The sequence below is a fragment of the Haemaphysalis longicornis genome, unplaced genomic scaffold (genome assembly GCF_048455015.1).
Source record: "Haemaphysalis longicornis isolate Haplotype H1 unplaced genomic scaffold, Haemaphysalis longicornis Haplotype H1 scaffold_2, whole genome shotgun sequence".
Classification (NCBI taxonomy): domain Eukaryota; kingdom Metazoa; phylum Arthropoda; class Arachnida; order Ixodida; family Ixodidae; genus Haemaphysalis; species Haemaphysalis longicornis.
In genome coordinates this window covers 252167940-252195344 of record NW_027526295.1, presented here as the reverse complement: position 1 = coordinate 252195344, position 27405 = coordinate 252167940, and the positions used below count along the sequence as shown (strand labels likewise).

General features: G+C 50.2%; 1 protein-coding gene across 1 annotated transcript in view; it reads left to right on the top strand.

The window, feature by feature from the left end:
• LOC144170388 (elongation factor-like GTPase 1) overlaps window positions 1-27405 on the top strand; it is a 168258-nt gene that overhangs the window by 127035 nt on the left and 13818 nt on the right. The window contains exon 19 of the mRNA XM_077700159.1: window positions 22496-22680. Coding sequence (XP_077556285.1) covers window positions 22496-22680 — 185 coding nt within the window. The remainder of the gene's footprint in view (window positions 1-22495; window positions 22681-27405) is intronic.

The window sequence follows — 27405 nt, the reverse complement described above, 5'->3', positions numbered from 1 at the left end:
CGACATACACAAGTACCCCGTGTGCTGTGAAATCGTCAAACATGAATGAAAAAAAAAAAAAAAAAAACGACGCGATTTTTTTAGTCAAAGCTATCCACCGAGCGCCTCTCATAACCGAGGTGCCGCCCTGCGTCATAATATGAGCCACGTTAGCTACTTGGTCCGTCAGCTTTCTTTCGTTAAACCATGAAGGCGATATGCAACTGCGAAGTACCGAGATCCTTGCGGCCTTCGCCATCGTTCGCCGTGTGCTCGCCGAGTTGGGCGCCTGTCGGAGGAAGTCCCGGAAGAGGGCGTTTTCGTCACGTTCCGTCTCGCACGCTTTTCGCGGCATACCCCGCGCTTTGTGTCTCGGCGCGCGGCGAGGGAAGAGAAGGCCGTCTGTCGTAAAACGAAGAAATGAGAATGGCAAGAACCACCGGCCGTCGCCGCTTTCGGCGCGTTTACGACGTGGCGACACCGGGGTACACCCTCCAGGAGAACCTCGCCGGCGCCCTGGTAACAGGCCGCTTCGTGATCCGGCGGCAGGAGACGCCGTGACGCGTGAAAGGACCAGCGCTGCACGGAGAAGGGCTTTTCACGAATTACGTTCGCGGGCTCCGCCTCCGCGGCGCGAAAACTGTGCGTGGCATTCCTTCTCTGGGAAATCCCGCAGCGGTCTTCTCACCTCGGCCTGCCTCTGCCCCTTGGCATCACGCTGAAAGGCGTGTTTTGTTGTTGTTTTATGGCGCAGAAAGGGACATCCTGCGGGCAGGAATTCGTTGCAAGCAGGAAATATGCGACCTTTGAAAGCGAGCGACAGATGGGCCTTTGCGGCGAGCGAAATTCGGTGGCCGAAAGTTCAGCTTTACGGCAAGTCCCCGCTCACGGCTACTTTGACGATATGCTGAGCAACGTTACTAGATGCTGAGCGTGTAGTCGTTCCCTATTTGGGGAGAGGGGATCTGATTTTCGTCACTGTACGTACCATTGGACGACGTGAAAACGTATGCATTCTATTTTTATGGTTTAATGGTGCTTGCGAACTGTCACGTATACTATTCGTTGTGACTTTAGAGGCTTTATTCGCACCCCTTCGTTATTCTCTGTGGTTTTAGAGGCCTTATTCGCACCTCTTCGTAGTGCGGCTAGGCAGTTCTGAAAGCGTTGCGCGGTGTTTCAGTACGAAAGTAATTACCTTCTTTGGTTTGAGAGGCAGTTCGCTATAATTTTATTCCTCGCCAACAGCACTTGTGGCATAGAGAGGACAACAATTTGATCCTGCACTTCATTAAGATAGGACGGTGACATTCCATCGCCGTCTAGCTCTAAAAGCGTGTTCTGAGAGGTTTTTTTTTGTTGTTGTTGTTGTTGTGGTCACAGCAAAGATCGGCAGCAGTCACGAAGCTTACGTGCTTTTTTTGGTGTGAGGCATTCTTAAGAAGGCAAGCTTTCGTCGACTGTTCATGCTTTGATCCCGGCGTTGTTCATCGGCGTGCCACTATGGTAATATTCTATTTCTTTTGAAGGGATGCGGAAGGCACACTACTTCCACCGCTCCTTGAAAGCGAAGCCCTGACAGGCGAACTTACACAGCGTGCCCCAAAAATACTTTTCTTGGCGCGTTCTTAAGAATGTCCTGTCTTCTTTTCGCCGGCCTGCTTTGCCGAACTTGGGTTGTGGGGCGTACATCCCGGAAGCTGAGTGAGTGGGACAGGTTAAAGAGTGAAAGGCACTACCTATAATTACCGTAAATTCTCGCCGTAGCGAAGCCGTCGGGCCAGAAAACTATATTCGTACCTTGCGACAGAGCGCCCAAATTCAAAACTGAGCAGTCCTTGCAAAAAAAAAAAAAAAAAAAAAAGAAGAAGAAGAAGAACAAGAAAATCTTCATGTAGGTTTTAGAAAATTTCGCAGAGAGCTTTGAATATTATTCCAGAGCCTTTCCAACTTTCGATTCTCGAGCACACACAACAAACCCAGCGGAGCAGAGGCGTAGCCAGGGGAGGTGGGTTCGGTATCAGGGCACCCCCAAAAATTTTCTGAGCGCTGCCTCCCTCTCTCCCTCTTCCTTTCGTCCTTTTTTTTTTTTTTTTTTTTTTTCGCATGCTATTTACACACCGAATCGATATAGTACTAAGGGTGTCGGTTTATTGGAGCCGAAAAAGGAATAAAAATTGTTGGGGCGCAGGTTCTCTTTCTGTATTCTTTTTTTTTTTTTTTACCGATGGCGTATACCCGCCCCACCTCCATCTTTTTTTTCGAAAAATAGCTCTGCCTACGCTGCACGGGAGTGCCTTCGAACGGCGATCAGGCCGGGAGGGAAGCGTGCGGCGGGGGGCACTACGGGTGCCTTCGGTAATGCATTGCTAATAACGCATTATGCGCATTTCGTTATCAGGAGAAAGCAACGAGCACAAATGCAGGATGCCAAGAAATTGCAAGGTATTCTTCGTTATCGTGTTATATGGCCACAAGTTCCTTTGCTCCTGCTGAGGCGTTCAATTACGCAGTTATTATCGCTGGTTCCAAAAGTAGTTAGTGTCACTGATTTCCGAAAAAAAAAACTGGTTTTAATGAATTGCTACAAAAAAAAAAACAGGAGAAAAACTGGATTATACTGTCACCGATTTGTTATATCAAATGTTGGTGATAAGTCTCTAGAAAAGAAAGGAAATAAGAACAGTAGGATTATCCGAAAGCTAGGCATATTATTATGGAAATAGAGATTTTTTGGCAAGTCCGCATTATCTTCCACTGACATAAAACCACGCAGGTTTACGAGCAAGAACTTTTGTAATAAGTAGGTGCGATTTGCGTGCTTGCAGCTTCCACGTCAACAACGCACGCATGTTGGTTCCCAAAACCCTCGCCTAAATTCGTTTTTGTACCGAAACGCCCGTGTCCGGAAACGTCCTGTACAGAAAACATACCAGAGCCGTCTCACCAGTTTGCAACGCGCTCATTATCGGCGTCATCATCAACCTGTTCAGTACCGGACAAAGGCCTCTCTATGCTACTCCAGCCGTTTCCTGTGTCCTGTGATGTCATATAATCTACCCCAAAATTTTCTGATTCCATCCCTCCATCGAGTGAATGGTCTTCATCTACTCCTTCACTCGGGAACAAGTTAAGAACCGCAATAGGTCATGTACGGTATCACTCCGCCTAAGCGACGGACCTGGATGTCGGTGGGCGCGCGCGCGTTTTGAAAGAAGATTTCTGTGAATGCGTGATATCGCCTACCTTTTCCTGCGTTGCTTGTTTGTCGTTGCTGCAGTAGTTTATAAGTATATTAAGTCCAAAAAGCCACGGAAACGGCTCGTGCCATGTTCAAAATATTCCCGGTAACGCACTACTTGCGCCGCGCGGAGTAACATCCAGCTGCGGTGATGAGGCGCAGCGGCAACTTCTGTTGCTTGCGAACTAAGAGCTTTGTGGTGAAGTATTCACAAAATGATGGGGTATGCGTGGTCTGCGGAAAAGAAACAGAAACTATGCGGCACATAGTGTTAGAATGCGAGGATATCCATCCAAATCTACATGAGGGAAATATTCGGCTTCCAGAAGAGAGGAAGTTAACTTCAAGGCTGTCGATGCGACGAAAAGAAGATCAGAATGCTGGTGGACAAAAAGCAGAGAGGGGAATATTGCCTAGGACAGCTACCACCTGTAACAGAAAAAAAAAAAAAAAGTATTTTGTGCCCAATAAGTTTTTATGTCTGCCCTAAGCAGCGCATAGTATTAAACCAAGAGTATAAAACACAGGTATATTTATCCTTTTTGGTAAAGTAAGGGGAAAGCAATAGCAACCATCATCATCATGTTGCCGCTCTTAAGTTGCATCCGAGTGTAGTCCGGTCTCTCAGTAGCCACCTTGTTACCATCATGGTTGAGTGGTTAGTTTTCCGCATTACATCCCAGGTCCTCCCATGCCTGCCACCCGAGTTTGTCCTCTGGTATGGAAGGCTCGTTTCTTATCCGTAAGCGCTACTCGTGGCATCCCGGTTTCCATTGGTCGTTTGGCTGACCTAACAACGCTCTATAGGGGAGCCCCATAATATCGTGCAGCGTCATTCAGCAAGAAGTGCCGCCGGCGGCGTTTTGGCGACCGCAAGGTCGAGAAACGGATCTCTGTCTCTTACTTTTTTTTTTTTTTCCCACTTTGGAGGAGTGTAAATAAAGGGCGCGAGTTCGTCCTTTATTGCATCCGAAATACGCAAGCCTTCCTAGACTCCAAACGAGTTCGGCTTCCGGCAGCTTTTCGCTTTGTGGTGTCGTTGACGGCCAACACGCAACCGACTGTTGGCGTCAACTGCCGGATTGTGGAACGCCCACACGGCGGCTGAGGCCCGGCTGTCTTTCCCGGGCCGACAGTGGACGACGAGGCAGAACCGACGGCATCACCGCCGCCGGCGTGCGACCCATTGTTGCAGGACCGCCGCATGTCTGCGTGCGGTTCCATTAAGGAGGGAGGCGGGTACTACTCGAGACCGTGGTCGCCGCCGCCGGCGTGTGTGTGTGTGTACGAGCGCCGCATGACTCGCACGGAGCTGGACGCTTTCGCACGGCCGAACATTCCGCGTCGCTGCTGACCTGCGTGCCAGAGGCCTTGGCACGTACTGGACGACGCCGCCGCTGCTTGCGCCGACTGTGGACCAACTTCGTCGCTTTCGGGAACTGGGACTCCTCGAATGCGCTTAGCAAGCCTGCCGGCTGCTGCACAGGGCCGCGGAGCGTCGTGAAAGAACTAAAGAGAAAGGGCTCTGCGGCAGCGTAATTACTAACTAAACCGCTGGACACGGTGCCTTTCCCGGGCTACGGCCTGTACTGGACCCATTGTATGTCGCTTCGCGCATTTTCGCTTTCTTCTCATTCCTCTCTAGTCTTTGCTTTGTTGTTTCCCTGTGTTTTTGTACTGTGTCACCTTTGATGCATGGTTCGCGTGATTACCGAGTCGGCTTTGCAGCTTTCTCCTGCTTTCGACCTCCGCTTTCTCGACTATTTCTGGTACGTTCATTGCGTGTTCTTTTCGTGCCTGCGAATGACTTGAACCCCTGCCCCTGGTATTTTCCGTAGCGCGTGCCCGCTTGTCTCGTAGTGATAGAGTTTTCTTGTGGAGAGGGGAGCAAGCGGGCAGTCTCTGGAGGGCGTTAAAGTCCCTTGATTGGCTCTTAGCAGATGAAGGGACTTCAGAGTGCGTCGGCCTCGATTGTCTACATGTATTCGCGAAGTATGTCAGCAAGCGGTGTAAGAGTTGCGTGCCTACAACGGAATGTCTTTCCTTGAGCGCGTGTTGTTTGGCGTGGGCTGCAGGATATATTCGTCGAAAGGCAATTCGTATAGGGTAACTCGTATTAGGGCAATTCCTCGCATGGAGCAATTTGTAATAGGGCAATTTGTCGAGATGACGATGCGTCGCGTCGACGAATGGGTTCAAAAACGGAACTGGGCCAGGGGTTTATGCAGAATTTCGATTTTGGGGGGGTGTCGGTGGGATGTTTGGGGGGGGGCGGGGGGGGGGGGGGTGTTGTATAAATCCCTAGGCAAGGTTCTTGTGGTTGTGGAATCTTTTTTTTTGGGGGGGGGGGGGGGGGGGAGGGGGGAAGGGGGGGTGTATAAATCCCTGAACTGGGCTAGTTGGTACTAGTTCATTTCACTACTGTGCGGAACACCAGACTGGGGCAAAGACACAGCACGGGCACAATGCCGACTAACAACGCAGTTTAATTGAGGAAGCAGGCAATAAAAGGTAAATCTGCGCCTGCGCAGAATGAACGCTTCGCATGTTACAAAAGACGTGTAAAATTGTGCAAACGGCATTCATCATTCTTTGACGCAAGTACCCCACGGGCAGTCTTATTCCTCTTATCCACATTCTAGAAAAGCAGGTCTTTTTTCGAGCTACTTGGCGTACTGGCGACCGACGAACTGGTATACGCGACCAATTATCTTGCTACAAATTGCCCTATTACGAAATGCCATATTACGAATTGCCTTTCGATGAACTGTCCGTAGCCCGGCGCGTCAGCGTGTACACCTGCAGAGCGGCTGTGCGGACTCAGGTACACATACGAATTTTCAGAATTTTCGAATTGCGGCTGGGTGGAGAAGGCCCTGTAATTGTATTTCTGCATCAAACTACGCACTTAATACGTGACCTCGGTGTCTGCTTTCACCACTATAAGCAACCATTTGACAATTTCCCGAAAGAAAAACAAACATGAACAGTGCAATCGCACGCTCACGGCAATTTTGACAGCGGAGATCTTGCAGGCTGACCCCCCCTTCTTTTGCGTCTGTAGGTCGAGACAAGCCACTCGTTCTCTCTGCTCTCGCGCCGGTGTTCTGTGCACGTGCCGTGGCTGACCGCGCGTATTCCCCTTTCGTGTTATACCCGCCGCGGTGGCTCAGTGGCTAAGGCGTTGCGCTGCTGAGCACGAGGTCGCGGGTTCGATTCCCGGCCGCGGCGGTCGCTTTTCTGATGGAGGCGAAAAGCAAAAATGCCCGTGTGTACGAGATTTCGGCGCACGTTAAAGATCCCCAGGTGGTCAAAATTAATCCGGAGCCCTCCACTACGGCGCGCCTCATCGCCTGCGTTGCGTCGGCGCGTTAAACCCTACAATCAATCAATCAAATCCCCTTTCGTGTTATATACACATCAGCTTCCTTCGGCCAATTGTTTGCTTTCTTGTCCTTCCAGCAATGCAGTTGTGTTTCGAACTTTACTTTGTGTTGGACTTTATACAAAGTCCAAGCTTACACTTTCCCACATTGGGTTTCAACAGCTGGGCTGTTGTTGCTGGCCGTAATGTGTTCGGCGTCATCAAAAAATATTGGGTTATAGTTACTCCCGCCGTTTACTGCGCGCGTGAGCAGTAAACGGCGCGCGTGAACGGCGGTAAACGGCGGGCGACGTCGTCCAGGCTTGCGCGTGGCGTTCGCAAAAAAAAAAAACACACAAAGAAAAACCGGTTCACGTGCGCCCGCGCCTCAAGGGGGGAGCACAAGACAGCTCGCGCTACAGACGCCCTGCAGTCCTCAAAGCCTGTTGCCGCAGGTTCTAGCGCGTGCTGACGCGTTCCACTCTGGGAGAAATGCGAAAGCCTGCGGACAAAACGATCCGGACGCGCCAGTCATGCATGAGGAAGACGACGCTATAGATGGACATGACGATGAAATTCGGATGAATACTATTACCACGACGGCGGAACATGTAAGTAGTTGAGTTGAGTTGAGTTGAAAGTTTATTGCGACAACATGTACAAGACTGGCTATACAGTTGTCGAGGGGGACGGTCAAAAAGGCTACAGGAAAAAAAAAAAAAAAAGCCTGACAAGGTGACGTCCCCCCCCCCCCCCCCCCCCCCACGTGTTGGCGCGACTCTGCGGGAAATGGCACGTACTTTGTGACAATAAAAATTTCAAACCTAACACACTGTGTGGTGGTATGTCCTTCAGTGCTTACATAGAAAGAAATCCTGCAGCTGAAAAATCCCGCAGAAAACAAGATTCCCGTTTGCGAAACATCCATAACTCTTCCAAGGCGTATAACATTTGAGCGAAACCGCACAAAGACGTAATTTTCTCTGCACCTCAGTGGACCTTTTAACACGAAAGTGTTTTATTCCGGGATTTACGAAGATTTCACTTACGTCATATCCGTCACGGACTCTACAACGAAGCAAGTGGCCTGTAAAGGGTGCACCCCTGCACGCTGGGTCTTCTTGCGGGGAAGCAACCTCTAGTACTAAAGAGTACGTTATACTTCGGGTTGTTCGTTTTCAGGTATTAAAAGTTTAACACGAAAGTGTTTTATGCCGGGACACACCAATATTTTACTGACGTCATATCCTTTACGGAAGGGTGTAGCCCGAAAGAACCCATTCCCGTTTGACCCCTTCCCGTTTGAACCCATTTCCGAAACGCCCTTCCCGCTTGACCCGTCCCGTGTGCGCCCGTTCCCGAAACGACCTTCCCGTTTGAGCGCTTCCTGTTTCAGCCCGTTCCCAAAACACCCTTCCCGTTACAACCCGCTCCCAAAGTGCCCTTCTCATTTGAACCCGCATCGTTGCAACCCATTTGAATTCCTGAAAATATGCGTTACCGTCTTCAAAACTGTTCCCCAAAATGTGCTTACAAGCAACGGGTCGTGCACTAAAAACTTGTATGCACCAAATTTTCCGGAATCGACCGATATTTTCGGCCGATAAAAGTTGCCGAATGCCTGAGGCCGATACTGCCCTCTTGACACAAAATTTGTAGCGGCGAAACGGTACTATAAAGATACCCAATATCTTGAGTAACAACGCATTGGATTTTTCTGCAGTTGGTGTTCGTACGTGCGGCTGAAATTTATTTATCAGCCACTCTTATGCCCATTGTTGGGAGCGTAGCTTTGCCTTCGGGTTAGAGAGATCTATAGATCAAAGATGTCCGTAGGAGAGACTTTAAAAGAGGCAAAAACATGTGCAGAAATCTGAGAATTGGCTACTAATGCCTTTCCTACGTGAGTAATGGGCAGATATTTTAATTTATTTACCGATACTTTACGGCATGGTCAGGCTCATTCAGGAGTGAACATAAAAACACATTAGTATTGGTTGGCGTAGTTTAAAAACGCCCCACTCAAATAAGTAAGACATAAATATGTAATAGACGCAAAGGGGTCCGAACAAGGATATGCATTCGTAATGTATTCCAGTTTGAAAATACGACGATTCCATCAGAACACATATTTACAATACGTGGGGAAAATTCTTCTAACGATACCGAGTTCACTGTTCGTTCAGTTAACTTATTCCAGTAAGAAATTGCTCGAGGAAACAAAGAGAACTTTCGCATAGTAATTCAGCTGATTGGCTGCCTAATAGTCTTACTATGATGTCTTCTGGCTGAACGTCTGAAAGGCCCTTGGAGGTGTTCACGCGACAATTTTAAGTTTCTGTAGCAAAGAAAATTTAGGCTCGAGACGACCCTGCGCTGCTTAAGTTTCTGAATGTTTGCCCTATTATGCAAATTGAGTACTCTAGAGTGACGGGAATAAACAGAACCAATAAAACGCAAAGCTAAGTTTACAATTTTCGCCGCTTCTCATGACTGCGATTTTTTATAGCCAGGTGTGGCATATGTATCCAGATACATAGGGTTATTTTATTTTTATACATCTTTTTATCTTTTATAGTTTTCATTTGTTTCTTTTCGACATTGATGTACACTTGCGCTACTATAACGATGAAATGTGTTAGTCTGCCAAATACGAATTCTTTCAAATACGAATTCTTTTTGCGATTTTTTATTTGTGCTTCCGCGGCGCTTTTCTGGGCTTTTTGATTTTATCACTTTTTTGTTTGTTAATTTAAAAGATTTGTTTATTAATTTGTTAATTGTTTATTTGTTTGTTAGGCTTTGTTAATTTAAAAGATTTGTTAATTGGTATGACGAATTGTAACCAAATGTCGTCCATAGATTCAAAAAGTGAAGCCCAGGTTTTAAAAGCAGTCAAGGACTCTAGATGCATGCTATTGCAGCGGCTGTGAACAAACAGAAATAAATGAAAAATAATATGAAAATGTTTTTTATAACGTTTCATAAACTGGGTACGTTATTCCGGGAACGGGCTAAATAGGAAAATACGAACCGGGAAGGTTATTTCGGCCCGGGTTGAAATGGGAAGGAATAAACGGGAAGGTTGAAATGGGAATGGGCTCAAACGGGAACGGGCCAAGTGGGAAAGGGCGAAACGGGAAGATCGTTTTGCGCTGGGTTGAAACGGGACGGAACAAGCGGGAAGGGTGAAATGGGAATGGGTTCAAACGGGAACCTCCCTTACGGAAATGACGCCAGTACAGCTTTGCCGAAGCGACCCGCCAGCAGGACGTCGCTCGCCAAGCACACCCACAAGACAGCCGCCGATCTGCGCATCATGCTCAGCTGCAGATTTCGCTGTACATTTCACTTTCGTGTTTTACCGATTCCTATGACAGAGGAATTAACCACGGTTTTTTCCAGTAGCGCTGAAAAAGTAGCCTCTAGCTCCGAGCGACCAATCCGCCGTTATTCGGCCCGGGGGCAAAATGTAAAAAAAAAAAAACGACGCCATATTGGATTAGCGAGTTGCGAACGCCGAGCCAGTTAACTCTTTCGCTACCGCGCCTATCAAAATCGATCAATTTGATCGATACTTTTGGGAGCGCCTTTTCATAGCGTTCCAGGCGTTTCTCGAACAAGTAAAGCTGTTCGGAGTTAGATCAGAAAATGGCCTTTCAAAATCAGTTTTGTTTTCATTTTTGCAACGGAAACGTGATTATTGACACGCTTTTGAATCACCTGGTTGTGGAAAAGGGGCGTGGTCATCGCGCCTCAAGGCTACCAACGAAGAATGCGTGCAACTCGTAATTACTCTGCACCAGCGCTTGTTTTTTGCTATCAGGGCGTGAATGGGGAACTAGCAAACGATTTTCAATCGTCAGGTTCACGCTCTGACAGTAATAATCCCAGAAATCGGCTGAAAATGTCAAGCAGTGCCTGGTTGCAAAGCTACTTTATGATTTTAGGCAGTTTTATTGCCTTTGCGCAAGTTGTCCTAAGTACTCTGGTAGTTCTACTTACCCCAGGACCATTCCCAAACAGTTTACAACAGTTTCGGTTTCGTTTCTGCATCGCGAAATTCATATTTAGCGCAACTACGCAGTTACCCAACTTCAAGGCTAACTGCCATGGCGCCTGAAGCGTCCGCGACTGATCCTCGAACAAAGCACGCCGCTCCTCATTTCCCCCCACCGTAACCCGATTTCTGCGATAAGAACTTCAGATGCAAGTCAAAAGGTCACACCCAGTCGCCAGATATCTGTTCCGCCGAGGACAGCGCTTCAAACCGGCCTTATACTGCTAGCTGTTCGCCTTCCAGATTCGTTTTCATGCGAGGGTATATCCGGGTGTCTAATGTTGCTGCTTAGTTGAACTGTCTATTCGGACGGAGTCTCTGATAAGTTTTTGTACTGTTTCATTTGAAAAATGTTAGGTGGCGCTGCAATAGAGGAGGCTCGTTGTGCTGATCTTTTTTAGCGCGCGACTGCTACTCGGCCAAAGATCGCAGGGGACGATTCTAGCTCATCGTACCTCATTTTTGCGAGCAAGGCTACAATTGCGAGTAAGAAGATGATAATAAAGCTCAGCTTTATGTTTTGAGAGATAACTGACCGTGAACGACAACAAACATCAGCCACGGCGTTCCGTTTTCAACTTCATGCATGTTTTTTCTGCATCGCGTGCTTGTCCCAAATATTGTGCTCGCTGTAAATGCAAAGTCAGCCATTGACAAGATGTTTTTACGTTATGTGGGGGCAAATTGGTGCCTCTGATAACGTCAAACCGCCAGATTTATTCCAAGGAACCACCCAAAATTGCACAGTTTGAATTAGAGGTTAGGCTTCACCGCATGACACGAGCACCGTGCGTGCTAACATTTTTTTTTTTATATCTGAAAAACTGTTCCGCGCAAGTCGACATTTTTTTAGGGTGTGTTTTTGAAATGTTTCCCTGCAAAATGTATATTCTAATTTTTTTCTACTACCGGTGGTTTGATCTACACAACTCCTTTTTTATCATTTTTTTCGACAACTTGACAAAACTTTTTGATTTTGATATTTTTTTTCACAACTATGATATATGAAAACCTTTAAAAAACTTGTGTTATTGGAAACTTTTGATTTTGATATTTTTTTTTCACAACTATGATATATGAAAACCTTTAAAAAACTTGTGTTATTGTGGTTCCCACCACAACAGCGCTACACTACAAGAAAAGGGTATATTCGTAACGTCTGAAGATTCTATGCCTAAAATAGAAACTGGCTTTAAAAAAACGGCGAAAGAACTACTCATTGGCGTGTTTTGTCGTGCGCATGTCGGCGACCGGCTCTCGTGTCGTTTGATCGCAGTGCGCAAATTTCGTCGCACGCGCGGCGACTTGTGCGTCTTTTATCTCCGACCGGGTTTATCGAAACGGGCCGCTATCGACGCCTCCGAGCGTCGTCTGAAGAACGGGGGACGCGACGCGGACGCTACTCTGTCCGTTTCCTCATTGGCGAAGTCATTTATGCTGTGACGCGACGGGTCACCGTCGGGCCGCGCACTTGTAAGACGCGTCGGTCGCGTAAGAAGCTTCCTCATTATTGCCATTGCTGTCCATTGACGAAGCTGCCGGCACGCCTCCTCTTTGTACGTGCCTGTACATACTGGGTGCAACAGCCGCTGCTTCGTGTGCGTTTGGGCGGGGACGCCATTTTCTCTTTGATGGCGTTGCACAAACACTATTGGGGACGTTATGGGGCGGAAATGCATCCACTGGAAACACGGTGTGGAATAGTTGCATGCATGCATCGGGCAACAGATCTACACGTGTGTACATATACCATATGTCCGTTGCTTGTTTCTCTCCTTCTCGGTCACCCCTGTACAGATTCGTACCGGTTTTTTTTTTTTTTTTGAAAATCCAGAAATTTCAAAGCTCTTATTGGTTTGTGGGGCAGTCACACGGTGCAGCAAGTTAACCATTTTTACGTTCCCTGTGTGTACGAACGCGCGCTTGCAAGGCAGCTCGATGAAATAATTTGCCTACGTCTGTGCCTGGTTTTGTCATTATGATATTGGGAAAAGGCTGCGGAGGCGCATGCATCGATGTTTCCTTGTGCACGTGCCGCGGTGGCTCAGGCGGCGCGGCGCTGAGGCCCCGGGTTCGATTCCTGGTCACGGTGGATGTGTCTCTGTTATATCCTGTAGTTACACGGCGGAAGTAACCGCAGTGAAGTTTAACCGTGGTTACTAAACTTTAACCGGGGTTATCGCAAACTGCGGTTTTGGCTGTTACGCGCGAAATTCCAAGTGGGGTGACCGCGGTCTCTTGGCTGTGAGAGTAACAAATATAAATTACCACACTTTTAACTTCACGATAAAAAACAAAATAGAAGCAGTGTAGACAAAAGGAAATATCGTTAAAGCAGTCGCTCCAGAACCAAACGCGACGCACTCGCGCGCGCGCGGCGAGGAGGAGGGGGGCTCCCCCATAGCTCGCAACAGGCTTGGTTTGCTAAGGTCTGCTCCGTGTTGGGAACTTTAGGCTGTCGCGGTGGATATTTGACCGCCGCTATCTCTACAACTGCGAATTACAACCCATAGCACAATTCTTCACCGCACTAACATCCACTTCTCGCATGTGGAAGTTCTCTTCCGCAATCAGATTGATTTCGAAGAGCAGAGATAAGCTGTTGCTTCTTTGGTCTGGGCCGGTTCGAGCCGCTTGCACTGCCGTGCGGGCAGGCGCGCTGGCGTGTTTGCAGGCACGGCCGACGTGCGCGCCGATCGTTTACGAGTGCTGAAAACGCTTCATGATTGCCTGCTTTATCCATTATTTTGGCGGACGATGCGCGGATTTTACAAATTTAGCAAGGATTTTGTCGTAATTGATCGGGTGGATCGGGAAACGAGCCGCTGCTGACGGGCAGCCGCGCTGATTTCGAGAGCGACGCAAAGAACGCAAGCGCCTCTTGGGGGCAGCTGTTGGGCGCCCGCTATTTGAGAACCTTCGTTTCCGAACGCCAGGTGATTTTTTTTTTTTTTTTTTTTTCGTCTCCGCTGATGAGCCGCCACTTGCGTCCGAACTGACTTGCGCGATTTTGAGCACTGCGGCTGCGGGAACTGCGGTTAGCGTGACCGAACTGAGGTGGCCAAGCTCAGTTTGCGTTAACCATGGTTAGCGGGGTAACCGCAGTTTCGCCTGCCGTGTAACGCAGCAAACTGCGGTTTTGTCTAACCGTGGTTCGCCTAACCGTTGTTCGCCTAACCGTGGTTCGCCTAACAGTAGTTCGCTTAACCGTGGTTAACTGTGCCCGTGTAACTAGGCTATTAGAGGCTAAAAACAAAAAAAAAACGTCCGCGTGCAGACATTTGGGCTCACGTTAAAGACCTCCCGGTGGTCTAAACTGTTCCGCAGCCTTCCACCAGTGCGCGCTTCATACATCAGAAGTAAACCCCAATGTAAAGTTCTTTTAGCTTAACAATTAAATTAAAGGGGGCACGGGGACTATTCTGTCGTCGCCGGCATAACGGCTCATCCGCTGAAAATCCGACTGATGCTTTCCAGCATGCAGTAAGACCCACATTTACGCAAGCTAAGCCTGTACGACTATTCAGAGACGTGTTTATTAATGCGAAGGCGTTAAATGGCCAACTGAGCGAAAAAGCCGGCGTATGCAGCAGCTCATACACCCCCGAAGCATTCTGTAGTGCGCACACTTCGCATTCCAAGACAAAAAAGGGATTGATTGATTGATTGATTGATTGATTCTGGGGTTTTAACGCGCCGACGCAACGCAGGCGATGAAGCGCTCCGTAGTGGAGGGCTCCGGATTAATTTTGACCACCTGGCGATATTTAACGTGCGCCAAAATCTCGTACACCCGGGCGTTTTTGCTTTTAGCCCTCACCAGAAAAGTGGCTGCCGCGGCTGGGAATCGAACCCGCGTCCTCGTGCTCAGCAGCGCAACGCCTTATCCACTGAGCCACCGCGGCGGGTGCGGTAGCGAAAGGTGCCGGCCGTCCGCGCCGTACACCTCAGGCGTGTGCCCGCTACAAAACTCAAAAACAGGAGTCGAACCCGTGTCCTCGCACCTAGACGGACCTGGGCGCCTCGGTCATTGAGCATCTGAGGGGGCGAAGGCCGATGCTGCATGCGCTCGAGCCAAAGCATACGCAATTTTACCTGGCGCCAGACATTGCCACGGTACAAAGCGTCGCGCTTCTACAGACTGGCAGACAACGCACGATTCTCCGAAAGATTGCGGCCGAGTTCCCGCTCCCCCCCAAAAGAGGTGTACACATACCGCGTCGCGTGGTGTTTTGCGTACGTACGCACGCACGCACGCACACATCCGTCGCATGTCTCGGGAAGTACTTGGGCGCCTCCGCGATTCTCAGGCGCCACAATAATCCACCCAGCGTCTGAGTGCCTAGTGGCGAGCGCGCGGGGAAAATGAGCCTATTCTCCGAGCAGGTAGACATTGGCCGCTCTCTGCGAGTCTGTTTCCGGGCTGTTAGCGGGCTCCGCTTCCTGTGGCTTTTCGAGTCCACGCGACGACGGGGTGCATTCCAGCAGCGCGCCATTCAACTCCGCTGCAGCGATAAGCGCAAATGGAAGGCGCGCGTTTTGGCTCGCCCGTGACCAATCGGCGCACGCACTCGGACGCAATCAATCGTCCCTGTGTACGGCATACTCTGGCGCTGATGGCGTCCGCGCTTGGCTAAGTGGCTCGCATCGAGGCGGGGATCTCTCCTCTGTCGCTGAGCTCTTTAAAAGAGCATAATGGAGGGAAGGGTCCGGGCGATACGAAAGCCGCCTCTCCCCCCACTCTGGGCACCCTTCATCGTCGCAGCCGAAAAAGAGAAGCTGAAGATGAAGCGCGTTGAGCTATGCGTGGAGGACGATTCTTGCGCCACGTTTTCTTTCAATCTCGTTGAGGGGAGAGGTGTTTCCCTTCTCCCTCACACTTATTTTTTTCCCCAGCGATTGTTTTGAGCGCCGCCCTGGCCTGCAAATAAGTGCCTGTCTTATGACATTTCCATAAACTCCTTCACAAACGGCCTTTTTAGAGATCCCGCAATGGTGCGCTCGACGCGTTTGCGATCAACATCCTCTTTCTTTTTGTATGCGCTTTGGCATCTGTCCAACTTGGAGTCGCGTTCGTGTTTGTGAGCCAGATTTTGTTGTCGATGCCGTGCGGGCCGCTAATTTCCGGTATTCGAGGCGACTGCCTGTTAAGTCGCTCAGCTCCACTTCGTTTTCCTTTGCGCGAAAATACTTTCCCGACTGTTAATCTCGGGGGTACGCGAAGTGCACTATCGGGTCTCGGCGACTGCGCTCTTAATGGGGATCTCACGGCTGTTCGATAAGTAGTAGCAGCGAAAGAATACGGCGCTCTTGTTTTCGCCTCCGTCTCAAGTTGTGGGGCGTCGCTTTCCGGGAAGTGGCGGCGGCGGCGGCGCGGTTTGGCCCGACCCTGCCGTCGCAACCAGCACCGCGGCGGCGGCGGCAAGCGGTGGCGCGTGCCGCGCTGCGGCTCAAGTGGCTCACCATGGTCCGCGCGTTTGTTGTTTGTGCTGCCTTTGCGGCGGCGGCGGCGGCTGAGGCCCCTGCCTGAAATGGTTCCTCGAATCGGCGCGCATCCGGCACGCGCGCCCTGGCATGCTGCCCCCCTTGACCGCACCGGCAGCGTGTGATTAGTGCCTTACGCGATCTCTTTCTCCTTCTAGCCTTGTATCTTCTCGCTTCGTTTTGGAGGCAGCACCCCTCGCAGGGGGCCCTCGCGCGTGCCTGAAGTGTGGCGCTGCGCGGGGAATGCCTGCCTCAGTGCGGAGGAGTCCTTGGGTTTGGGCGCGCCCGGCGAGGAGTGACCGGCCCCGTGATGTGAGAGGCTGGGCGAAGAAGGAGTGTGCCTGATGGTCGCCGATGTAGCTTTTGGGCGCATCGCTTTGCTGTGACCGGGCTCGGAGGCCTTGTGCAGCGCCTCGATCATGAGCGGCAGGGGAGGACCTCTTGCGCGCTTTTGTCGCGAGCCGACACTTTTTGCCGTTTTTCGCCGGCAGGGAGCGTAACGGACTCGTGAACACGGGCCGCGAGAGTGTTCAGGTACCTGTATATGAGGAGCATGGACACGCGGTGGAGGCGGTGGACCAGACAGCTGACCGAGCGGTACGGAAATTCGGTAGGGGAAGGTGGGGTATACACAAGTTAGAAAGCAGGTAAAAGCAGCAGAGACTAGGAATTTGATACAGAGAATGGAAGGGGGGGGGGGGGGGGAACTGGAGACTTATAGAACAGAGAAACTAGAAATCAGAAAGGAAGGTTTCTATGGCAACATGCGAGGCAGTGCATTGATCTTTGAAGCAGGGGCGGCTGTCTGAGAACACGGGAATACACGGCTAACTACAGGCAACACGACAACACTTGTGTATGCTGCGGCAGGGACGTGGAGACCGTAGAACATATTGTCATGGACTGCACAGAGGTACGACCGCGGCGGAACGATGGGGAAATGACGTTGACGGAGGCTTTTGGATTTGGTGTGAGAGCGAGCCTCAACTTTAGGGTCATAGAGGTGACGGCGGCTGAAGTGTTGGTGGAAGAAAAGTAGGGAAATGAGTGGGACGCGGGAAGGGTAATATACCGAATTAGCATTTATAACAGAAGGGGGGGGGGGGGGGGACAAGTGTGCAAGGGCAGGAAGGGGGGAAGCGATGGGAGTTTAGAACCAGGTAGGTGGGGGGCTAACCCATTAGGTTAGCTAAGGGTAGGGCAAATAAGAAGATTAACACAGGCAAGTCGGTTGTTGCAAAACGACATCCCGATACAAAGGGAGGGCCGCTAATCATCATCATCATCACGCTGGCTTACGATTTTCGAAACGCTCGGTTCCTGTCTCAGCGGACGCGCAGCCTTTGTCAAAGCTATGGTGTACGTCTCGGCTCCGCTGGACCTGTGCTTATAGACGTGGCCGGTTCAGAGACCACCAGGTGCGATTGATCGTAATGAGTTAACGCCTGCCCTTGGCTTGGGGAGCTCTTCGAAAGCGCTTAGGAAGCTGTCTCGTTTCGACACTTATAGTCAGCTTCGATGCACACGTCCGTCATGGCGAGCCAGTCGTCCGCATGTTGACTCAGCAGAGGGGCGCCTTTACGTGTCCCGTTGCGAAACGCGTCTCCGCCGTGAATTTGGCGCTGTTTAAGTGCGCCAGTTTAAGTGTTCGCACATGGCTAGATGACTCGTTGCGCAGTCATTGTGGGGGAGTATAATATGCCCGAAGGCGGCCGGTTTCACAGTTGTCTCGGATGTTGCGCCCCACAGCCGCAAGCCTTTTGTCACGTATACTGGGAAACGCTGCGGCGACGTAATCCGCATGATGGCGTTCGCCCCATGACCGAGTGGACGGCGTTGTTAATTCGGCTGCCTCTGCATCTGAGTCAAGACGCAAGCCACGGTGTTTTGCAAACTGAACACCGGAAAAGGACCTCTCCCGTCAATTTCTGTAATTGCTTCAACCAGCGATGCGAATCCATTGAGCGAGCATATATACACTCTTAGGCAAAAAGGACTAAAAGTTCGTCCTTTCGGGGACTAACGGCCTCTGCCACAATCATTAGTCCCTTTGGGGACTAACTGCGAGGGGACGAACGGTTAGTCCCCCACCCGAATGGTCCGTTCCGATACTCCCCAAGGACGAACTGCGCAGAGTGCAGAAAAAAGAAAAAAACGCCAGCACCGGCAGGGAGCGAACCCCTGACGCCCGGAATCATACGCAAGGAACCCGACGCGCTATCCGCTAGACCACGCCGCCGGGTGGTTCCTGCGGCGGATAATATTCAAGTGTACAGCGTGTAGTCCTGTGCATAACGAAACAGATCCATTGCAACTGGTGCCCGAATTTCTATCTGTGCAAGCGAACGTGACCGCGTTTTGCGCCTTGCGCTTAGCGCTTTGCGCTTTGCTAGGTTTAGGGACTATTGCTCAGTTCGATTCGAAGTAGAGCCTCACAACCATAGTTTTTTCGTAAATAACAATCAACTCGTCGTCGCCTAGTTGAGATAGGTAGCTGGGCGATCGGACGACTCATTTGTTTCCGCACAAATTAGCGCAAGCTAAGTGCTTTCTTAGTGTTCGATACATATGTTAAGTGCTCTATGTAACGTATGTGAAAGGTGTCGTCTGTGTGAGTGTCAGAATAAAGAAACATGCCATATTTTCCTGCATCGGCGAAAGCGAATTTGGTGTTGCTTAGCCTGAATTCTTCAAATTCGCGTCGCTAGATGATTGCGACTTCGAAATGCAAGCGGGTTTTACAGCAGTTGCAGCATTGTCATAGCTTTGGTGCCCAAGGCAATTATGTACCGAGTGTAAAAGATAACTTCGAGACGCTTACCTGTAGCGAGCATTTTTGTTTTGCAGTTGTCATCAGAAACATGCGTTTTTTCTGGTCTGTTAAACATATACATATTCATTACGCTCAGGAATCCACTTTTGCTATTGTCACTAATTTTTGAGTTACTGTTAAGGCGCTTGAAAGCTTTCATTGGCCGTTATTATCTCGCACGAATCGAATGCAACACAGCGTATAAACATAACCTCGCCGAGAAGCGTATGACGATCGCGCTTCGCCGCTCCTTCCCATTACCCGCCGCTCTACTAACCCTAGGCGATTTCCTTATAACTAACGTCAATATTTTCTCCCGTGGCACCATCTAAAGCACCCAGTGACTGCAATGCCTTGTGTTTTGGAAATATAAAACCGTTCGCAGACATATGCGCGAAAGGGCAACGACGACGCCATTAGGAGATTAACGACGCAGCAAAGAGACTAACTGCATGCGTTTCGTCTTCCCGTTACTCCTTATAGATCGGCGGGGACGAACAGTTAGTCCGAATTTTTATGCACACGGCACGTACTCTGCCGCAGATACTCCCTTTGAAGATGAACGGTCGCCCGCGAAGACTAACGGCTGTATTTTAGTCCCTATTTTAGTCCTTTTTGCCTAAGAGTGTATGCTTCGGCGTACTCTTCCTTTCTTCTGTAGATGCATGTCACCCGTCGTCGTGGACCTTCTGTGCGCTGCGGCCCGTCCTTCACCTTGGAGCCGCTTAACTTGCGGACTCGAATTAAGCTTCGTTTCGCAGTTGCCGCAACTGCGTGTTCCTCAGAAATACCCGGCAGGGCGGCATGCCTTGGCATTCCAGGAGATCGGGCTCGCGAGTCGTAACAACAGTTGAAAGTATATTACTTTGTATACGGTTGGAGGACCGATTTCTCACGGCGCTTAACGTTATCACCGTATCGCCCCCTTCTCACTATTTAATCAGTGGCTGTGTTCGAAGACGTTTTCGATGAGGAATATAATTTACGCCCAGAATAGTGGAATCGCACGTGCTTCCTCGTGAGTGCGCAAGAAGTATCGGCCCCTTACTAAAGTGAAAGCGTTACTCGGCTGGGTTGCCGAAAGCGCGCACAAATTCCGTCACCTAAGTAAAAACAGCCGTGAGAGGTACAGGAATCGAACCCTGAGGCGCGCAGTGACCGGCAAGTGACCAAACCACTGCACTCAATTAACGCAAACGCCACCCCCGGGAACAAGGCGTGCACGGTATTTTAAATACAAAATAAGGGGCGCCAAGCGGTGAAATAAAATACAAAGAAAAGGTGCGCGGCTCTAGTTTCAGTTCGAGGTACAGAAGCATGGCGCTCTGCACGTGGTTGAGCGCTGCCTCGCATGCGATTCGCTAGATGGCGCAAGCTGTACTAAGGCGCGTAGTTTGAACCGGCGCTGTGGAATCTGCAATGCCCGACGTTCAATCGCTCGCGTGCTTTCGCGTTCTAACAGCGGTGCTGTTTAGGGGCTTGCGATGTATGGCGGCGATGCAAAAGAAAGACATTTTTTCGTCGTTTTCGAACTTGTTCACCAGTATTAAGGCTGTGTTTTGTTTTCTACATTTGAGTACCTCGCCTTTATTTTTCTTAGGCCGTCCCAAATGCCATGCACTTCTAGGCTTCCGCGCGAACGGGCTACTGTGGCGATAACCAGCTGTGATAGGCCTCCTGCGCTGCCCAGGGGGCGCTGCGCGAGCGGCTTCCGGGCAGTACTTCCGGGTAGTACAAAGCTGCGCGGGTCCCATAGAATCCCGTGTTGACAGAAGCAAAATGAGCTCGATGCTCCAGATTGTTTTGCGGCATGGTCACCAGCCCACCCCCGGCGAGTCCGATCTCTTCTAGCGATCAACTTGGCATTAAGGGAAAAAGCTTTGCAGCGCTAAATACGTCTACAGCACCGACGAAAGTGCCGGAACGGTGACGGCGCTCTGCCACTCGCAGGTTCACCGATCGATGGTCGTATGAAGTGAAATTTGAAATTAAACTTCTAGTTTAAACTAATACTCTAGGTGAAGGACGTTTCAGCAAAAGCCGATCAGAAAAGAAGAGTGACGCAATCGGCGATGATCGCGCTTTAAAAAGCCAGCGAGTCCGGCGGACCGTAAGCTCGTCTGCTCCGGTGCGTCGCTCTTTTGCGTACCTGCGCACTATGCGCGCACTTTCATTAAACAGTGCTCGTTTGCGTCGCCGTTACGAATACATGGTGCAGCGTTAGCTTGCCGTTTTGTTGCGTGTCTCAGTGACAAAATTCAGCGAGCGTCAGAAGCGTGAAATCTGTTTTGCGATTCCGAAATTGGTGCCCGTAAAATGTCGGGTGAACCGAGAGGCCGCTCGCTTTCCTTGTTTGCGCTCACTTTACTTAATTACGCTCTTGCATCATATATTCCCAGTTTATACTTAATAGGCTAGAATGAGGGTCAGCAACGTTTTGAAGTGTAGGGCCGAGTTGCATGCAGCCAACACGGCGGAGGGCTGGACGGCAAATCGGGTGGGATGGGGAGGGGGCTTTGAATGGAAAGCAAAAATATTCAGCGAATCGCCTATAATATTTGACAATAATCTGCCGAAGTGTGGAGATGGGGGAAAATTCAACTGGAAGCGACCAATTTTTTGTTCTTGTCTCGCTGTCTAACTCCATTTGAGGACAAAACTGGCGTGTCGGCGTTCAGATTGTTAGCGACGAAGCTAACCAACAGAGTCAGTGATGATCGTATGTAAATATTCGGGGCCGCGCCGTGTATGCAGCTGTCTTATGTTATGTAACGCAAATCTAGAAGTACACGTAGTTTAGAAGAACTTGTTGTTGGGCGAGTTGGTGCATCTTGGTGAATAAACACGGGCTTTGCGCGAAAAAGACACCACACACTGCAGGACGGACGGGACGAGCGCAACGAGACGGGACGAGGGTCCTGTCCGTCCTGTGTGTGGTGTCTTTTTCGCGCAAAGCCCGTGTTTATTCACCTAGAGGTACACATTTCTGCAGACAGCGGTCGTGCGATTTGGTGATTGTTTTGCGTCCTTTAATAGAGCTCAATTTGTTTATTTACGGAATGCCTCACCTACTCGCTAGTATACATGTACCCTGCCATTCGTAAATCGTGCGGCGTAAAACGTTACGCAAGGATCATTTAGTTAGCGAAAATACAAAACAAAATTTCCACTCGTTTTCATGGCGGTGCCAGGCCAGCAGTGTCAGCTGAGTCGGCTGCGCAATTCTTGGGTTCGCTTGCATGCTCCCGCTGAAGCAACCTTTTGCACATAGAGATTTTGCAGTTACCTAGACGACCTAGGGCGGCGAGGGTCGTCTGCTTTTGTACTACCCAGAGGCGTCGGCCACTAGGGGCGCTGCATGTCGCCAAAACTCCACCGCAGGAGGCCTATGTTCCAGCGTGCACTAAACAGAAGATGTGTTGGACGCCACTTTTCCCCCTCCCACCGCAACAGGCCTAGTGCCGTCCTATTCATAATAAATTTTACAACAACAACAACAACAACTAACTCGACGCGTGCTCATCTCACGTACGTGCCGTGTACTTCTTTCTGCAGGCAAGATGTACGCGGTGCTGGGCCGTCGGCACGGGCGCGTGCTGGGCGGCGACCTCCGCGAGGGCTCGCAGATGTTCCAGGTGACGGCCGTGCTGCCCGTCGTCGAGAGCCTGCAGTTCGCCAACGAGATCCGCAAGCAGACCTCGGGGCTCGCCAACCCGCAGCTCGTCTTCAGCCACTGGGAGGTGAGTGCGCAATAGTGCCTAACTGTATAGTACCGCGGAACCCTTGTCGGTACATTTATAGTGCGTATGGCGCGCTTCTCTCTCTGACTCGGTCCCAGTTTTTCCAGGTTGTCAGGGAGCTTACCAGTTGTATACATCTACGAAGATAAAAGTGGCTTGTCCCCATATCCACAAGGCTGTTCTAAGTTTCCAGTCTCGGTATCACCGCGGGTAGTCCGCGGGTAGTCCGACGATTCTCCTCGCCATTAAAATATATGTGAAAAGCGAATGCCGGATTGCTTATTGTGGAGTCCGCCGTGAGTCCGGAACTGATTATCGAAAAGCCTAAAAACGTGAACTTGAAAAATCTGCGGTTGATTCCTCTTTCATAGGAATCGGTGGGTCGCTTCGGCGAAGGTGTACTGGCGTCATTTCTATGACGGATATAACATCAGTGAAATCTTGTTGTATCCCGGCATAAAACACTTTCGTGTTAAAATGTAAAACCCGAAAAGGAACAACCCCGAGTATATTATACTCTTTAGTACTAAAGGTTGCCTCCCGCAAGCAAGCATACCATGTGTGCAGGGGTGCACCCTTTACAGGCCGCTTGCTTCGTTGAACTGGCGTCACTTCCCTGACGGATACTTCCCGCAAGCAGACCCTGTGTGCAGGGGTGCACCCTTTACAGACCGCTTGCTTCGTTGAACTGGCGTCACTTCCGTGACGGATATGACGTCACTGAAATCTTTGTGTATCCGGGAATAAAACACTTTCGGGTTAAAAAAATAGAAGAAATCGGTATTACGGAGAATGGGTGAATTTTGGGTAGCTACAGTCGTTCCTCCGTTTGCCTGCACTCTATTTGTCCATTTCCCTTGGTCCAGGAACGTCTTGTTGTAAGATGAAAATACTCATATCACAAAGACTTGTTTTGTCAAAACAAATTTACCATCACTAAAGGCACGGATGTTTACGTGACTTATTAATTATGCGCTTCGCTTCCCTGGGCTACAGTTGGAAGTATATCTTCAAATTATTTTATATGCTCTATACAGGAAGAATATCTTTCCGAGCGGTAAGGGGGGAGGGGGGAGTGTTGAAGGGGAGTACAGTGTCAGTTTAGGTTATCACCGTATGACATTATTTTATTTGTTGTGTTGCTCGGGTGCAAGCTGGGCAGGTTGGCAAAACACAGTAGAAAGGTACAACTCAAATGGCTGGAACACGAGCAGAAAGCACACGCCGTGTTCTGCCCATTGCATTTTCGAATGGTAGACTTCCTTAGTATTGTTCCTTGATATTACGGGACGTGATGGCATCGAATAGTTGAGTGTTTTATATAGGGCCTGCCTGCACGTGAAAGGAAATAAGTACTTAAAACTACTGAATGTAAATCCTGTGCCATTTTGCGTTGCACTTTACGAATTGCATTGATTCGTACGAACTGTACATGGTCTGGTGCCGTATGGACCACTAAACTCTTGCCAGTGCGTCGTAATATTTTCTCTAGCCGTCTAGGAGGCGTTGTCCTGCATGCGCGGTATACCTCGAGCGGTAAAGACAGCCTTTTCTCAGCAAACAGTTATTTTGCGGTGGTTGTTTCGCTGGTTGTGCGTGGCTGCTTGCGCAGATGACGCAACAGTCGGCCGCGTAGGCCGTCGTCTGCTACAGCAGACATCGCTGAGACCATCACAATGACTGCCCGTGGGCACTCGTTGACCCGAGAGCTGCTACACAATGATATATGATGGCAATGGGGCCGCGGTGGGCGGTTACTGGCCACTCATTCCGGGATTCCCCCCGCCTTGGCGGGAGAGCTCCGCAGCGGTCAGCAGGTGCATCGCGCATGACGACGAGGGCGCACACGATTGCCAAAGACGTGTGCGTGCGCGCTGTCTGGGACGCGCGGTTGCCCGAAGACAGGTCGACTTCGAGCGCGACGATACCACCGGACGGCACGCGTGCGTAGGTGTGCGCCGAGATCGCGCGGAAAAGGGAAGGTGGCGGGCATTTCTGTTGCCAGTGCGATAGAGAGGGGAGATTCTTCCGAAGGCGGACTATTTAGCGGTGCGTCCGGCGAGGGAAAAATTGCAGGCAACTGGAGAGGCTGCAAGTTGGCTGCAGGAAGCTATGGGCGGCCAGAAATGCGTTCGTATATGTCACCTCGTGTCGAGTGTGATGTTAGAGGTGTTTCACCTGTGACCGGCAAAATTTTCGGGCACATTGAAGCTGAACTATTCCTGTGGGTACCAGTTATAAAAGACTGTGCCCCGCACCAAAGGACATCGTTCCAGACGCCCGTGCAATGACCTCCGAAGGGATGCAGAAACCGGACCCGGACTGCCAGCCAGAGCCAGGGACTCTCTCTCTCTCTTCACAAGCACGCATTGGGCCAATAAGGTTCGCTGTCGGAGACACTAGCGTTTTTGCCGCCATACTGGCTCTTTTCGCCAACCCGGTTCGCTCGTTTCGGCAGTACGTTTGGCGGCAAGTTTTGTAGCTGAGCACCAGGCCTTGAAAAGGAAGCATTTCGTTCCAACTCGCTTGCTAATCTGCTTGTGCCCATGCGAGCTTTTATTCGCCCCTCGTTTGCAATAGAATACCGTGAGATCTTTGGCGGTTCACGCGTCTCTTGGCTGGTGTACTGCTGCTGTTGTAAATGCTTACGGTGTAAATGCTTATGGTTGCGATCCTTTGTTCGGCGCCGTCTACGAAACCAGTTCATATATGTAGGTTTGTCATCTCGTTCTTTCATATTATGCGTCTGTTTAATTTAACCGGTAGTTAGAAGCGGGGCAGAAATGGAAATATGAATTGAGCATTTTAATATTGGCTGTTCAGTGCCATGAAAATCACCCCGAGCGTTTCCTCGCTCATGTTACAGATGCGCGTTAGTTTACTAACAGGCCTCACCTTCGTTCGAACAAACGTCGTAGGTCTAGTGTTTTCGCAAGCTTTCTTTAACGGCGCCCCAGGCACCACCTTTGTGCCCGCTCTTGTTTACCAAAGGAGTTTCTGGCGCCAGTTTGAGCACGTGAACGTCTCGACGACGGCGAACGCCGTTTTCGGGATCTTCTGCAGTTGCGGCAATACAAAAGGTTCGCGCGTCACTACCGTTGCGACACTCTTTTTAAGGACGCCCCGGCGTGCTGGCTTCACGCGGCACGCTTTTGCACGCGGGGTCTTTTGTGCCACAGAACCGCTTCGCGCACGGAGTGATCGATACGCAAATTCCGAAAAACGGAGGGTACCCCACAATGTCCCCACTGCGAGGAATATACCTGGACATGTATCACACACTTTGCGCATGCACCCAGAATCCCGCTCTCCCTCCCATACCTCACGTCACCTTCGCCAAGTGGGAGGAGTGGCTGGCCGACTCAACCGCTCAAGGCCAGCGACAGCTGACGAAACGAGCAGAGTTAGCCCTCGGCTCCATACCCGGAGCCCCGGGCTAGGGGCACCTTCTTTTAATAAAGTTCTCCCCCTCTCTCCGCGTGGCCAGGGTAGCGACGGTGCAGCACCTTTGCGGGCTTTTTCTGATGGAGGCGAAAAGCAAAAACGCCCGTGTGTTCGAGATTTCGGCGCACGTTAAAGATCCCCAGGTGGTCAAAATTAATCCGGAGCCCTCCACTACGGCGCGCCTCATCGCCGGCGCTGCGTCGGCGCGTTAAACCCTACAATCAGTCAATCAACCTTTGCGGGCTGTCAATCCTGGTGAAATCCTGCGGTGTGGCGGAAAACTTATGGCGAGGTTCATTTCTTGCACGGTCTCAGGTGATTGGCTCAGCGCGCCGTTATCCGTGACGTTTTTGTGCGCGCACATCCAATCGCATGCGACCGCGTGAGAAATCAACCCCACCGAAAACTGCGCGCTCGTATGACAGTCGCTTTTTTTGCGCGATAAAGGATGACATCGCTGCTTGTCTTTGAGGTACACCATGTATAAGGTCTTCGCTAATGTGCAAATAACGGCGTTTTGCCAACGCAGAATAGACTACGCCATTTTTCGGTGAAGAAGTGTTCGGGTTTTTAAGAAAGGCAGTTTGGCTAGTTGGTACGGCTTCATAATGAGGTAGCTTATGAGAACAGTACGGGAGGAAACACCTTTGCAAATGACACGGACAGGTTTTCCCGTGTCGTTTCCTTGCGTTCCTTGTTTATTTTTTGCTCTTCGCGCATTATACGCCGCCCAGTACCAACTCGCCCAAAGCCCCCCTGAAGACGCGTACAGTCAAATCTCGTTACTACGAACTCTACATTAACGAATATCTCACATTTACTAACATTTTCAAAATCCTTACCAGATCGCCTATATTTTCAATGTAAAACTATTTCAGCACTACGAATTTCAGTATAGCGCATGTTCCATAATAACGCACGTAATTTATTTTCTCCTTTACAGTCTAAGAACATCAGTGTAACGAATTAGGGTAAAGTAAGAGCGCCGAAACTCTCGCGTGAAACTGAAACCGCCGCTTCTGTGTGTGTTCCCCCAAGTGGAGTAGCTATCATCATCACCATGTTAAGTGCCAATTGCTAGCGCCACCACAAAGCTTTAGTTTAGCGTGCAGTGTAATGTGCAGTACTAGCCAGCCTAACCGCATTTCCCCCCTTTTCTCGCTCGTTGCTTTGGGCGTCAGTCGGTGGCCGGTCGGTGGTTTGGTTGTTTCTCACGGTATTCACGTGTGCGGGCAAGTATTTCTTTGTTGTGAGTGATCTTGCTGCGAAGTTTGTGCGAGA